General features: G+C 44.8%; 1 protein-coding gene across 6 annotated transcripts in view; it reads right to left on the bottom strand.

Annotated features, from left to right (window-relative positions):
* The window catches only part of SH2D4A (SH2 domain containing 4A), a 51,547-nt gene that overhangs the window by 23,845 nt on the left and 11,483 nt on the right, over positions 1–16,219 (bottom strand). For all 6 annotated transcript variants that reach the window (XM_006765506.2, XM_015565170.1, XM_015565173.1 and 3 more), the window contains exons 3-4: positions 12,370–12,529; positions 10,777–10,948 (exon numbers count right to left, since the gene is read on the bottom strand). In XM_006765506.2, coding sequence (XP_006765569.1) covers positions 10,777–10,948; positions 12,370–12,529 — 332 coding nt within the window. The remainder of the gene's footprint in view (positions 1–10,776; positions 10,949–12,369; positions 12,530–16,219) is intronic.

Genomic DNA, 16,219 nt, shown 5'->3' with positions numbered 1-16,219 from the left:
TCTTTCCCAGAGCCTGAAGCCTGGCCAGGGAGACATTCTCATCCCCACTCTCCCCAAGGAACAGCTCTTGTCAAAGGCAACCAGTGACCACACATGCTAAACCCAATGGCCAATTCTTAGCTCTCTTTTATTTTTATTTTTTAATATATATATATTGATTTCAGAGAGGAAAAGAGAGATAGAAACACCAATGATGAGAATCATTGATCGGCTGCCTCCTGCACGCCCCACACTGGGGAATCAAGCCCACAACCCGTGCCCTGACTGGGAATCAAACCGTGACCTCCTGGTTCATAGGTTGATGCTCAACCACTGAGCCACGCTGGCCTGGCTCAACATTACTTTTTAATCTAAACTCTCTTTTTCCTCTTAATCCCTGCTCTACCCATGCCCTGCTTTAGGTCAGACGAGGGAAAGGCTTAGTCTCTGCCATTACCTGCATATGCCTTGCTCCCTATCTAAGACTGGAGGCATGCCTGGAATACCAGTCTGGTGCCTGGTCACCCTGCCCACTTTCCCTGCCTTATCACATTCCTCCCTCCCTTTCTCCTGACCCTGTTACCCAGCCCGGTATCTGGGTTTCTGCTAATCTAGATGGCTTTCCCAAGAGGCAGTTCCTGCTAGTAGGGTTCCCAGATCCACTGTCTGGATTCCCTGATGTTATTCCTACCAGCCACGTGCCAACCTCTCTGGCATTGTGACTAAGCTGGCATATAGCACCAGGTGCCTCTTAAAACCAGGTCAGGTACACAGGCCCCTGTCACCCAGTCCCTGGCTTGAGTGCAAAGTCTGCGCCAAGTCCAAGATGGGACTGTATAGCCCAATATAGCCACCCATACCCCATATTACCATGACGTTGTGCCTTGTGCCTGAAGACTCATGGCTAAATTTCGGGATAGATCAGAAATTGCATATTTTCAGCAAAAGATTGCTACCAAGAAGCAGCATGGAGCACAGAGCATACTTTAGGTACTTACTATGCTATGTAATACACCTGTACAGCTACCTCAATTTCACCCCTTTTTTTTTGCAGTAGCTGGCATGTGTACTCAGGCACAGGCAGCCAGCCCAGTGCGCCCATGTGAGTAAGGTATCTCCAATACAGTGAAGGTGGTAACTGGTATTTTCCACTTCTGTTGGGGTCCTAGCACCTGCTTCACACATGCACCCAGGCCCCTCCCCCTTCCTTTGGGCTGGAATCGAAGTGGCAGTCACACTAGTACTAATGACAGCAGAGCCACCAAAAGCCTGAGTCCCTGGGTGACTGAGCCCTTCTGAACCAGAACCCCATCCTGGATGTTTTAAGGGAGAAAGAGTCATTCTATTGGGTTTTAACCATTGCCTTTCTGGTCGATTTGTGAGACAAGTTTAGTCTGTATTAGCTGATAAAGCTGGTACAATTGCTGGTGGCACACTTGTCAAGCTCTCGGCTGAGAGATTTTATGAATCATGGGCAGTGCTATTGGTGCTAATTCCACTAGTGGCTACTGGTCACTGGAGGCCTGCTATGACCCGGCACTGTGTTAGTGACGTCGTATTACTTTTACTTCTGGCAACATCTCTGACGGATGGGTAGCATCATGCCCGATCTTCAGATGATGAAAGTGAATCTCAGAGGAGCTGAGTAGCTGACTAAACTCACACCGCTGGCTGGTGCCAGAGTTTATGCTTTTTCCACTGTGTCAACATTTTCCCACTGTGACAGGAAGATAAGTTCCAGGTTAGAGATTTCTTATGCTTATTCCTTGGCAAAGCAATGCATCCTATAGGTTTCACAATGGCTACTTACATGCTGTCTCACTTTTTCTTATTTTATATTATAAAAAGTACATAGCTGCTCTGTATCTAAAACAGAAGAGTACAGTATCCATTCCTCTATTTGTGAACAGGTTAGAACTGTTCGGCCAGGTTTTGTGTAAGTCCGTCTGTTCACAAGTCCAGGATAGCTTTGGAGGGCTCATGCTTGCAGTCCCTGGATACGTCTCCATTATAAGGAATGTGAGCTTTAGAAACAGGCTCACCCTCCCTTTCCTCAATGACACGGCTTGTGGGACATCACCATTTTGCAAAAAGGGTCAGTTTCTTTTATGTTGAAAATCTTCCTCAAGAACCTTAGTAATGATGCCCTGACCACACTAGCTGCACTCAGAGCCTCTCCATCGTTTGGTTCAGAAGGATTTGGGCCTGTGCAACTAGTTACTAGTGGCAAACTACAGCCTGCGGGCCAGATCCGGCCCGTTTGAAATGAATAAAACTATTGAAAAAAAAGACCGTACCCTTTTATGTAATGATGTTTACTTTGAATTTATATTAGTTCACACAAACATTCCATCCATGCTTTTGTTCCGGCCCTCTGGTCCAGTTTAAGAACCCATTGTGGCCCTCGAGTCAAAAAGTTTGCCCACCCCTGAACTAGTAGAACTTTGGACCAAGGTTTGGTCAGCCACACTTCTACCATGCTCAGCCTTTCCATGGCTGAGCAAACTGTGAGTTGTTTCCTGAATTAGCATCAGGCTACTAGGCATCTGGCACTGCTCTTCTAACCCATTTTTCCAAAGTGTTGTCTATTTCAGTGCTTCCCCATCACTTGGCAGTTACAGCCATCTGCATGGGTACAACACTTTAAACCTATTGTATGAGTTATTCTTTGTCCCTTGGAATTATCCCTTCAACATTGTTTTCTTACTACTTGCTTTTTCCTTATTATCTTATTTTTCTCTTTTGTTTCATATTCCTTTTCTTACTAGCACTTTCAATATACTCATTGCTTTTACACCTATCAGGTATGATGTGCTATTAATATTCTTAAAATAACTCAAAAGTAAGCACAGACACATGAACTAGACAATGGAAAGGATGTGGTGTTGTGGGGCCAGGGACTAAAGGGACCACGGTGACCATCAGCACCATCTACTGGTGGCAGTCAGAGTTGGCATCCTTTCTTTGAAGTTTTAGGTTTTGGTTTTAGTTACCAAAGCTGGTTCTTGGGTAGAAGAGTTTTAGCCTAAATAATTGATTAGTTTAACAACCAGACCAGAGATCGATATTTCTATTCAAGGTCATCCATATGTCTAAAACATATTATAAATTCTGAAACTATTCACACATGCTAAGAACCCCATTTATAAAAACACTAGTTTTCAAGGTGAAAGAAGAACTGCCATTCTTTTAAAGTGTTCAAATAATATGATGAACTTAATCAGGACTTGTGGAGAGCAGGTTCATTCAGGTACACTTACATGTGTACAAATCCCTGCAATACGCCCAGTACAATGAAATAGGCTGAAAATCGTGTAATAGAAAAGAGGTTTCCTGTATTAAAAAGCAGCCAGACTAGTGGCTCACAGTGATCATTTATGACACCAATACCGAAGGGAGACAACCTCAGGAGTACCGCGGCCCCTCTGAGCGTCCCAGAGGAGGGATGAAGAGGCTTCTTGGAGAAGGTGCCATGCCGCCTCTGAAGCTTCCACAGGAAGCTGTATTCCAGGGAATATGCTCTCCAGTTGTTCCTATTTAGAACACAAGAAAGGGAGGCAAACTACCCATCTACCTATATCATCTTTGCTTACAAAGTACTTTCAAGCCCAATATGTCATTGGACCTTCATATCAACCCCATAAAGGTGTCAAACAGGTATTTTCCCTTCACCAAAAAGGCAGAGTGACATAATAGGTAGAAAAGCAGAGATGGAACCCTGTGTCCTCCCCATGTCTACAGCTTGCTCCTTCGGCAGGGTGTCCCAGAAAACATATGTCTGCCTTCATGCATGCAGGCCACTGCAGTCACCTCCCATCTGCCACATTACAGAGACTTCTACAACTGCTGAAACTCTATGGGCAGAGTTAAAGCAATCTTATCTGCTTCATATTTGCTTTATTTAAAGATAAAAACTATATTGCTGCAGTGAACATGGGCATTATTCGCAATACCAAGACATGGAAGTAACCTAAGTGTCCTTCAATGGATGATTAAAGACGATGTGATATATATATTAGAATACTATTCAGCCATAAAAAAAATGAAATATTGCCACCTGTGACAACATGGATGGATCTTGAAAATTATGCTAAGTGAAATAAGTCAGATGAAAAAGGACAGGAAATGTATGATTCATTCACATGTGGGATAGAAAACAAAACAATAAACAAAAAACCAAACTCATAGATACAGACAACAGGTTGGTGGCTACCAGAGGGGAAGAGAGAGGGTGAAGAGGGGGAAGGGGATCAAATATAGGGTGATGGAAGGAGATTAAACTTAGGATGGTGAGCACACAGTAAAACACACACAGATGTCATATGATAAAGTTGTACACGTGAAATTTATATAATGTTATTAACCAATTAATTTAATAATAAATTAAAAACTTCCACATAATATTTGTGCAAAAACTCCAAAAAATAAAGAGAAAACTTGAAAGCCAGTGGCATCAGGGGCTAGTGGATATCCTCCAGACACCGAGTCAGAATATGGCCCCGCTAATCAGTGCAGACCCAACTAAATCTGGGAGTGGAGCCCATCCATATTGGCCAAAGGATGGATGTGTGTGTGTGTGTGTGTGTGTGTGTGTATGTATACATATATATATACATATTTATACACATATATATATATATAAAATTACCTTAAACTTAGAAGTATGGCAAATCGAATTGACATAAACAGTTGGGTTATCAAAAGATGCTGTTAGCAACATTGATAGCTGGCAACATCAATATTAAATGGTTATAAACTATATTCCCCATAGAAACTCTGTGCAGTATGAGGATTTATTCTAATTACACTTTTAAAACTAGTTTGAAAAAATAGTTCATTCTGGTCACTAAGTTAATGTTTACTCTATTTAAAAGTAGGGCTATGCAATCAGACCAATGCCAAGCACCTTTAACCCCAAGTAAACCAGAAAGTTCCCATAAATAGAACATTATTAACACTCAGTTTTTACTGTGGAGATGAAAAAGTAAAATCAAGAGTTTACTTTTGCCAACAAATGACTAGGTTAAGTATTTACTCACTCTGTCCTTAAAAACCTCTTAAATCCATGGTGTTCCTTAATAGGCTGATGGTTCCTTAATAACCTCCCGGGCAAAGACCTTGTTGGCTTCATTCACTGACATCTCAAGTCTCCGCAAACACAGCAGGGACTGGCAGTTAGTAAAGCCTCAGTAAGTATTTGTTGAATGGGTGAACACATTATAGATTCGTGAAGCACTTTCTCAATCACTAAAAGAAATCCCAGTCTAGTTTTAATACTAATCAAGATAGACTGAATTCAAATGTACCTGAAAATCGATGACTTACAGCTTACCCATTCTGCTAACCAGGTCACTGGACCAATCAGATCATTCTATTCCCTGCCATTGTAAATGAAAGAGGAAATTCCCAGTGATGACTATGATATTCAGCTTTTGAACATACTGGGAGTTAGCTTTTTTTCTTTATAAAATAATGGGCGAGTCAGAATAATGGAACTGCGCTTTGATAAAGTTACAAAGAATAATAATAATAGAGAGAGTGGAGGTATTTTCCTAAGGCCAACTAGACTAACAAGATGAAAAACGGGACAAGCAGTTCTACTGCTGAAAACACAGCACACAGTCCCTGTGGGATGCTTTTGCTGAAACACGAGTTAGGACAACAGAGACCCTAGGCAGTCTTTCCCCTGTTTCTCTAGCAAAATCTCTGCACAGAGACTACTGGATCACCTGACTTAAAAGTACAGCGGACTCTAATACGATGTGTACTCTGACGGCACACCTTTAAACAATACACTATTTGAGCTTATTTTGAGCAGATTAAAGCACAGCATGGCCACACTAGATGAACAGCCATCCACTTTCATCACACCTTCCCCCTACAGCCCCTCAAAGCAAAGTGCCCACTGCAGAACTGGGCAGTACATCCCAGAAAATAATGCAGAACTGATAAGGGCTGTTCAGGCAAAGCCTTTCAGATAGAGGAGAGTTTCAAAGGCTACTCTTACATTCTCACCAGGGAGATCCCTGATGTATGACCCATGAAAAAGAAGAAGAGCAAGGGAAAGAAAGTAATTATTAGATATAAAGTATTAGTATAAATAAAGGACTGTTAAGAGAATAGACAAGGAGTCTTAATCACATGATTGATTTTGGAAGTTTTGACACAATGGAAAATAGGAACCTAACTATAAATAATGATAGAAAAAATATATCAGACATAATACTTTACATAACAATTTTATGTATATTATTTCATTTCATTCTTACATTCAAACCAGTGATATGTAGCCACCATAAACTTCCATTTTTTTAGAGATCGAATGGCTGGCTCCTAGTGGTCAACAGGACTCCACGTCTCCTAACTCAGGAATCCATCTGTTTTTCCCAGAACACTACTTCTAGTGAGCTGGATAAGTGAATTATTGCAAATATCACTTGCAGTCATACAAAATGAAGTGTGTCATCAACTTCATAATGTACAACTCTCCAGACTAGAAATGTTTTCCTCTTCTGTAATTTATGTTAAGCTTTTCATGCAGCATCCTGTTTATAAAAACACAACCGTTTAATTGACTTTTAAGGCCCAGGATTTAAAAATATATCTTGTGTAAAATTTTATCTTACAAACTACCACAAAATTCTATTACAGTTACACAGAACTACATGGTAATTGTGTTACTCTCTGGTTATGGCTATCCTCTTGAATTAACAAAATGAGCACAATTAATTCCTCAACTCTTTTTACCGGGTATAGGCAATACTTTATCTCTCACAAAAATAATATTGGTGTGCTTCCTGCATGTATAGTGGAAGGGAATATACAAACGGGAAACAGTCACTGGTTTGGGATTATTCCTTTTTTCTCATATTCAACCTAAAATTCTAGTTTGCATTTCAGGAACACCTTTCTCATCCTGCTTACAGTGGGCTTCCTTACCCTAAGTGTGAGCCCAACTCCCTTTCAGGGAATGGCAGTGTGGCTCTCTACAGATGAGAGTCAGGCTACCCCAGGGTGTTCCTCCAGGCCAGACAAGGGCATCTATCTGGGGTGGGGCAGGCTTTTCCACCTTGCCTACTCACCGTGGTTTCATATGCACTTCTTTTTAAAAAAAAAAAAATTTATTTCAGAGAGGAAGGTAGAGGGGGAGAGAGAGAGAGAGAGAGAGAGAGAGAGAGAGAGAGAGAGAGAGAAACACCAGGGCTGGGGATTGAGCCTGCAACCCAGGTACATGCTCATGACCAGAATCAAACCTGGTACCCTTCAGTCCACAGGTCAACGCTCTATCCACTGAGCCAAACTGGCTAGGGCCATACTCACTTCTAATTAAATCACCTAAGGATCTGGGCTCTAATATTGCTTTTCGTCCTTTACAGAAAGTGCAAGATACATCAACCCCTAAACTTTGGTTGCTATGCAAGAGCACCTGGAGATGAATAAGGGTCCAAACAGACAATTCAGCATATTCTTTTCTTTCAGAGAAGTGATCTGATCTTTGTATCTGGTTTCTGAGTCTCTCCTTTATGAAGTCAGAAAGCCAAAACCTGCTTTTAGGGAACTGTCGGTGTCTGAGTAGACAGCAAGCTAAGCTGTGGTCTCAAGGGCAAGCTAAGTGGAAGTGTCTCATTATGGCTGAAAATCATTTGATGGGTTGCTCCTTCACTGCTACCTACAAATGGAAACAGAATGCTATGAATTAGAATAACACAAGTATATTTGAAAACCACCATGGTTTCAATGTCAAGTTTACAAGCAAAATGTACATTTTAGTGGCGAGATTTTGTTATCAGTTGTTATAGTGAAATGACAGACTTAAAAGCTGGTGTAAGGACCTTGTGGCAGTGTGTGCAGTGTGTGTGTGTGTGTGTGTGTGTGTGTGTGTTGCCTGTGCAATGTGTGTGTCTGTGTGCACACAGTAGGGGTGAGAAAGGGTCACCTCCAACTCCATTTGGTTAAAGAGGATATGAAGGGGAAGGATCTTGCTCAAGGATTTTAAATCTGCTATCTTCAAGGTCTTATTTTTTGAATGCTTTGCATCCTGGATGTTTGTGGTCTATTTTTTTTTAATCTCCTGTTTTTCAGTGTGGTCCATTCTGAAGGCCATTTCTATAAAAATAGTAATTCTCTGGAAATAAAATCTACAAATGAGCAGATACAGTTTTATTCAAGGTCCCCTTTAGGGCAAGGATAGTCAGGCAACTGATGAATGAGTTCCCAGCCTACAAATTTCATATAACAGAGAAACACAAAGGAGCTTATCCCTGAATTAGCATCTCTGCCATTCTCCCAGCCACACTCAGAACTGTTCTGTTCTCTCCCAAACTCTCTTGCAGGAGGGGGTTGGGGGAGGCACTGGCTGCATTTGGAGGGCTGTCCACACTGAGGTCCCTACGGATATCCCCTCAGCCTTGAGTGCTGAGTTCTTACCCCAGCTCCCTCCCGGGGTTGGGGACAGGGTGTCTGCTCACACACTGCATAGCCCGTCATCTTCTCTGACTCCTATTAACTCCTCATCAGACTCGTCTTTGCCTGCAGTGGCACCTGCTTCCCAACCTACACGTCTCAGAACCTGGCTGAGTGACAGCTAAATCCCCTTCAGAATAGAAATCTGATCAGGTCAGGCCCTCGATCCACAATCACTGACAATTTCCAATTGTTCTTGATAAAAAAGGGTCAAAACGCTTAAGTTGTCCCCAAGACCCTATCCTGCCTGGCCTTGCCCACCCCACCCCCTCACTCAATCATAATAACCTCTTCTCCTTCCCATCTACACGCCAGTCAAAGCCCCCCTGCTCCCCCGCCGGCCACAGTCATCCTGTCTCGCCATCTCCGGCTGCTTGTCCCCTGCAAAGCCGCCCTGCCATCCCTGCATGGCTCCCGTTCTAGCATAATGGGCGCAGGGACACACGTCCTTTCCCTGGAGCAGGTACCATCGGAAATGATGTGCTGCATGCAGTCTCTCCCTGCTTGCTCCACCAGAGGTCACAGCAGCAGGGACTCTGCTTTCACCCCTAAGTTGTCATCTCAATGGCTCCCACAGGATGGGCACTTTTTAAATGAATGAGTAAACCAGTCCATCTTCGACCTTCTCACTGTCTATATATATTTTTTTCTAAGACCTTGAAGCATTTTCTCTGATGAAAAGAAAGATGAAAAGCAGGAACAGAAAAAACGTCTACCTGCTTTTTCCATAGGCCTGTACCTACAGATTTCCTGGTCCCCTGCCCCAGTCTCTCTGCATAGGACAGTTTGGCAAACACCTAAGGAACGGAGGAGTGCCACTCTCCCTCTAATGTGTATGACAGGAAAAGAAGAGTAACCAGGATATCTAATTTGCATTTTAATCTTTTTGTCTTCCTCATGAAATCTGTTTTCTAGGCAAGCATTGCAATTCAAGGAGAAGCGTGCATACTTGATGCTCCGGACGGAGGTGTTTTGTTGTCGCTGTTGTTCCTCACTTTCGGGGTGTTGGAAAGCGGGCTGGCTGTCGGAGGCAGTTTGGTATTAAAGGTGTTGAGAGCAAAGCGGGCCTAGGAAAACCTGAGTGCCTCACTGAAAGTACCCAGGGCTGACTCTGGGGCGTAAGCCAAATTTTAGAATTTTCTGGCCCTAAATATTTGGAGCCTCCTATGTACAGCCCTTTGTAAAGCGTCTTCACATTCCTCAGATGAATAAGGCGATCGGGGACAATAGTTACAGAGTGACCTAGGTAGGGCTCTTGCAGACCTAGTTTTGAATCCTGGTTCAGTGTTTTATCAACTAGAAGACCTTGGGCAGATGGCATAAGCACACCTGACCACAGCTCCCTCGGCTGTATAATGGACAAACACACATCCCCCCCACTCCCCCTGGGTCATAACTGCACTGAGAATTAGAGGAGACACTCAGCAGTGTGCTTGCCGTGGGCTGAGCCTGTGAAGTAGGCAAGACAGATAACTGAACCTCTTTCCCACGGCCTCCGAGAGGGTGAGATACGCAACCTGTGAGGTGGAGCTGAGGACCTGAGCAGAAGCCAACGTGCCAATCCCCCACTAATTCTCAGTGTCATGAAATTCCTCGCAGCAGGAGGTACTTGACAATATAGTATCATTGTTCTTCCACACGATCCTCCAAGCAGCAAATTATGTTTGAGCTTTTTAAACACCTGAAGCAGAAGAGAACCCCTGCCAGTTCTGAGTATAAAACTCTGCTGTGTTGAGGAAACAGCTGTCCCCACAATCATGGGCAGAACCTACGAAACCAAAGAGGCACTGATATTTGTCCTCAACTAAAAGGGGAGACTCAAGAGAACAAAACGTAGATCATACGTGGGCCGGCGTTATGGGCCAGGGGCCAGCAGACTGCAGCCTGCAGATGACCCCGGCCCTCTGCCCGCCTGGTAGATAAGGTTTCTCTGGAACCGCCGTGCCCATTCAGCTGAGACAAAGACCCTCGGGCCCACACCCTCGGTGTGGACTATCTGGCCCTTCCCAGCAAAAGCTGCGGACCCCAGATTAGAAGACATAAAACGGGAAAATAAACCCCGAAAACAGCTTAACATGCAACATTTTATTCCTAGACTTCTTTTTTCACACTTTCAGTCCCATGAAGAAGAGGTGCTTTACAGGTGAACCAAATCCCCCAACTGCAATGAACAGTAGGACCTTCAAGTTAAGAGGACTCCCTGCACCCCCACCCCCCCGCCCCCAAAAAAGCCAGTTTAAGAATGTGCTGCCCAGCTCATTTGTCTCAATGGTCCCAATACCTTTGTCTCCCCAGGGATGAAATTCTGCCCGTTTGCAGATAGGAAAGACTCACTGGGGTTTTCTCTTCTTTAAGGGTCGGCGCTGGCCTCGAGCCTGGGTCCGATTCCTCCTGCCCTGCCACTTTCTTACAGATGTTCGGAGACTCCCAGGTACCTGGTGTTTGCAGATCACAGTCGTGTGATTTTGTGGTCAAGCTACTGGTGAAATGTTTGGACTGAGCTTTGCTGAAGAGAAACAAATGTGGAATTACCAAAGGCGTTCCTGAACACGGACAGCTTTTCCAAAGCAGATGCCCACATTCAGATTATGTGAAAACCAGGAACAGATACCCCTGGCTGCGTGCTTATAATCCTCTGAGCTGTTGGCTTAGTATTTTAAAGAGATTAACTTAATCCTCAGAACAATCCTGTGAGGAAGGCACCATTACCTTTGCTTTTTAAAAAAATATATATATTTTTATTGATTTCAGAGAGGAAAGGAGAAGGAGAGAGATAGAAACATCAATGATGGCAGAGAATCATCGATTGGCTGCCTCCTGCACGCCCCCTACTGGGGATCAAGTCCACAACCCAGGCATGTGCCCTGACTGGGAATCGAACCATGGCCTCCTGGTTCAACCACTGAGCCTAGCCAACCAGGCACCTTTGCTGTATATAAGAGACTCAAAATAACTATATAATTTACCCAAGGCCACATAGTGGGTAGCCAGGATTTGAACCCTGGTCTCCCCATCTCCTGGTTCAGATGTTAAACCACCTTCCTATGATCAGCAGAAGGTAATTCCTTTTGCTCTGTATGTCCACGTGTAGTTCTAAGTTACAGAAAGTGGAAGGCAGCGTCACCAGCCCTGGGGATCTGAACCGAAGTCCATGTGTCTGTTTTTATGTCACCAGCTCAGATAGGTCTGCAACACTCTAGGGAGAGCCGGCTTCACAGAGGCCACCCTGGCCACCAAACAGAGGGGATCCATCCCCTACTCACTGCTCCCACCCTAGTCAACTCTCAGTTGATCCTGTCACTTCCTTATTCAAAAACCTCTTCCTGTCCACAGAATGTGGTCCAAACTCCTAAACCTGGCCTTTAGAACATGGCCCCCATCTCCTACTGTGTGGGGGCCCATGTGTACCCCAAATACTCAGAACTCAACGTTGCCCACAGGCTCCCTCAATGCTCTGTTTAGAACTTAATCGTAGCACATATCACAGTCTATATTGGCTGCAGGGAGCTGCCTGTTTCTCCTGCCAGACTGAAGCTCCTGGTTCATCTTTGACTTCCCAGTGCCCAGCACAGCGGAAAGCACCTAACGGGCCTGCTTATCAGCTGCCCACAGCTAGGCAATCTTCTTTGAGGGCCGGAAGCTTGAACAGTCACTTATATTCCTGATGTCCACCTGTATCGGCCTGCGTTGCTCTAGTATGATTCCAGGAAAAGCAGTGATCACTGGGAAAACCACATCCACATCAAAATGGAATGACAAGTGGGAAAGGAAACAGCTAGTTCGATGGTGGGAAGGACAGGAATCACCAGGAGTCTACAGGGACCTTCCAGAGGGATCTAAGTCACTTTTGTGACCCTTGAAATCCCACCCCGCTCTCCCACCAGGTCCTGTGGGCAAGAGGCTCTCATGGGTTTGCAGATTGCATACCTGAGCTCTTCCGCTTCCTGCTGTGCTGTGGGCTGGGTGTTCTCAGCAACGGCTTCATTACAGGGCACATTGTAGGGTTTGTCTAGATGGTGTTCGCCCATCACCCACACCCAGACTTCCTTATCGGCTCCCAGTTTCCAATGAACAGATTTGCTGTTCTCTGCAAGCAAAACAAAATTCGGATTGAACAGTATCTGTAGTCAGGGGTTACTATGTTTTCCATCATTGAACTATATAGGGTCTTTGATGAGGGGAGGTGGATATTAGAGGAAGCGAAGCACTTCCAACCTGCCCAGGAACAAGCAGCTTTTCTACAGAACAATGGACATGGCAGTGATGTTTGTTTTGAATATTTTTTTAATTTTTTTACTGATTTTTAGAGAGAATAATGGAGAGAGAAAAAACATTGATATCAGAAAGATGCATCAATTGGTTTCAGGGGATCTCCCTGACCAGGACTTGAACCCACACCTTTTGGTGTATGGGACAATGCTCCAACCAACTGAGCCACACCAGCCAGGACAATGAATATGGTTTTTGAACGTGCCCATTTTATAAATGAAGGAGGCGAGACAGGATGGAAGCATGCACTGTGTGCATCAGCCTTTGGGGTAACAGAGCTAACATCAGATACCAGAACCCTTAAAGTCTAAGCATCTCCCTGTACCCCAGAATTAACAGCCCACCCAGGGTTTGGTGTTTCCACTATCTTTATAGGCTGCATTGCTGGGCAAAAAGCTTGCATTTGAGAGTTAGACTGGCTTTAGTTAAAATCCTAGCCCTGGCGTTTACTGGCTGTGTGACTTGGACAAATTACTTAATGTCTCTAAGCCTCAGTTTCCTCCTCTGCAGCAAGGGACTATTGATAGCTACTACACAGGACTGCTGAAAGAGTAGGCAGGCTAGGTGTATAGCCATGTACCCTAGTGCCTGCCACATACTAGGAGTTCAAGAGAGGTTAACTGCTATCATCACTCTCCTATTGTTTACTTATATGGCTGCTCAGAGATTCACACCAGCTGTGAGAAGATAATACTACTGGTAGGTAGTGTGATACTTGGTGAAGCTACTTAAATAACCCTTGTTTACAACTGGTCGCAAGGGTTGGGTTACATTCTAGTGCCCTACTGCTGACATGTGGCCACAAAGGTCATGCTCCTGAACCCTGGGGAAGGTGGAGATACCTGGGAGAGGCCACGAGCACAGTCCCTAAATCTGTAGGTCTCAGGGCAGGCCTACCCAGGGCCTTCATGATCCACAGTTGGATCTGGGCCCTGAGGAGCCAATAATGTTGCGTATGTGAAAAGTGCTCCCACCTGGAACACAGGCAGCCATGCTTATAGGTTAGAAATCCACACTGGGATTGTCTTGTCTCCTTACAGTAAGTAGAGGAAGGTTTTCAATGAAAGCGTCTCCATGCACTGTATTGTTGACTACTTCCTATTGCTGCCTGAGGATACATTCAAAGAGCAGGCTGCTCAAAGTCAGATTTGTTCTCTATGTTGGGCATTCCATTCTGCCCAATGCAGTGGAAACTTTCGGTAGGATGATAACGTTCTAACTAGGATACGAGGCAGCGGGATTGAGTCATAGTCTTCACTACAAAAGGAGTCGAATGCCTCCTTCCAAAGGGAGCTGACCTCACGCAGTTTCACCAGGGGAGAGACAGGGGAAGGGACACCAGGCGCGAAGGGAAGATCAATCCTGAATGTGCCCTCTTGGGGACAAGCCCTGTCCAGCTGGGGCTTTTGTTTGGGGAAATGCCAACTGGCTCATTAACTTTAGAAAGATGTTATAGCTCACAAAATTCCCATTATCACCCTCTCAGGGCAATGAATAATATGTTTTACTATGTCCATTGCTCAACCTTCACCTAAGTCAGTGGTTCTCAACCTTCCTAATGCCGCGACCCTTTAATACAGTTCCTCATGTTGTGGTGACCCCAACCATAAAATTATTTTCGTTGCTACTTCATGACTGTAATTTTGCTACTGTTATGAATTGTAATGTAGATATCTGATATGCAGGATGTATTTTCATTGTTACAAATTGAACATAATTAAAACATAGTGATTAATCACAAAACAATATGTAATTATATATGTGTTTTCCGATGGTTTTAGGCGACCCCTGTGAAAGGGTCGTTCGACCCCCAAAGGGGTCGCGACCCACAGGTTGAGAACCGCTGACCTAAGTGATCCTCTACCGATATTTCTGACAGCAGGAGGGAGATGCCATGAGAGGAGACTGCAGAGTGCCAGGTGGGCAGAGGGGGGACCCAGGGATCCCAGCAGCTCTGCTCAGTAGTGTGGCACACACTCCCCCAAAACCGTCTCCAAAGAGTCCCATGAACTGCAGGCAGGAGCAGAAGGCTCCTGCAGGGTGAGAGAGCGAATCCCGGAGCTGCCTGTGAACAGAGAAAGGTGCTTAGAAACTTGAGAAGAGAACCAAAGGAAAGTCGTGAAGTTTTCAAAGGAGGCGGGTGGTGAGACTATGGTGACGTTAAAGAAATCGTGGTTTGGGGACAAGAAGAAAGAGAACTAGATGTGAAATGTCAGATTTAGCCAGTTGCCATAATAACTGGCTCTTGACAGAGAGGCACTGCTGATCATCTGCTCTGACTGTTCCTTGCCTGCAGGAGCTCTTAAAGTGGCCTGAAAGCAAAGAGGTGGGAGAGGCTTCAGGTGGCTCCACACAGCACCATACAACCTTAGGGGAGGCGGGAAGTCATTCTAGTAAAATGAGGGTTGGCTCTGACACCCTCAGCGTCTGGCCAACATGAGGGAAGATTAGTAAGGCCTCCGTTTAGCTCATTCCACAAAAACGTAAGAGTTTCTAACTCTGAGCACGATGCAGAGCTCGATGCTACTGGGGATGTGTGGATAAGACCGATGTGGCCATTTCCGGCAAGTCCCCCAGAGTCTGTGAGAGAAAAGGAGGCAGTAGGTTACTTCTTTAATGAATTTTATTGTGTATCTACACGCACTGAGGTAGGCGCATGTAAACACTTATGTACAAGACAAGCCACTGTCTGCTCTCAGGGAACTTGCCTTTTAGTTGGAGGAAGCAGGCATTGAATTGGGAAGGGTGGTGTTAAAGGGACCATGGGAATGCTTAAAAAGATGAACTAACCAGTTTGAAGGGCCACCTTATATATCCACCTTAGATGTTTAAGTCCAGTGAGAAATCAAAGGATAGAAAAGAAATAAGAAGAGAAGCTCTTTGTGTGGAGTTTTGGTGGATGGAAATGGAACTTAGAGCAGGAAAGGGCTTGGTGCCCAACACGAAGAACAGCACGATCGACGCTCGGAGAAGGGAATCGGTGAGGGGCTATGGGGAAGCAGAGTCTCATCCAGAGTTGAAGAGGGTTTAAAAGTCACCTGACCATGGGGTCAGGACCTTGCTAGGGAGCAGAGGCCCCCAAGGCACAGGTCCTAGACACATGGGTGAAGGATTTAAACTTAGGCCCTGTACTGCATAAAGCCAGAAAGTGGTATTAAAATCCCAGAGTTTCCACCAACATGTCACTTTACTGCTCTGAGCCTGAGTTCCTGCTTTGATAAGAGAGAGGTAATAAATCTCACCTCACAGGCCTGTCACATGATAAATGTCCAGAAAGTATTAGCTCCATGTTCTTGACTAACTGACCAACATAGAGTCCATGACCGTCTGTCCAGGTGGTACCAGGGTCAGAGAAATGACTTAGGAAGCACTAGGGCACACCGGCATGTAGGTGTATCAGGGCAGTAGGAGGTGTGTGTTTGGTGGCCGAGTGGGAAGAGAATGGGGAGAGCAGAGGGATGAAAAGACCAGGAGGGAGGTAACTGGTAACTGGAGCCAATGAGGGAAA

The sequence above is a fragment of the Myotis davidii genome, unplaced genomic scaffold (assembly GCF_000327345.1).
Source record: "Myotis davidii unplaced genomic scaffold, ASM32734v1 scaffold93, whole genome shotgun sequence".
In the NCBI taxonomy this organism is placed as follows: domain Eukaryota; kingdom Metazoa; phylum Chordata; class Mammalia; order Chiroptera; family Vespertilionidae; genus Myotis; species Myotis davidii.
This window is presented reverse-complemented; position numbering and strand designations above follow the sequence as displayed.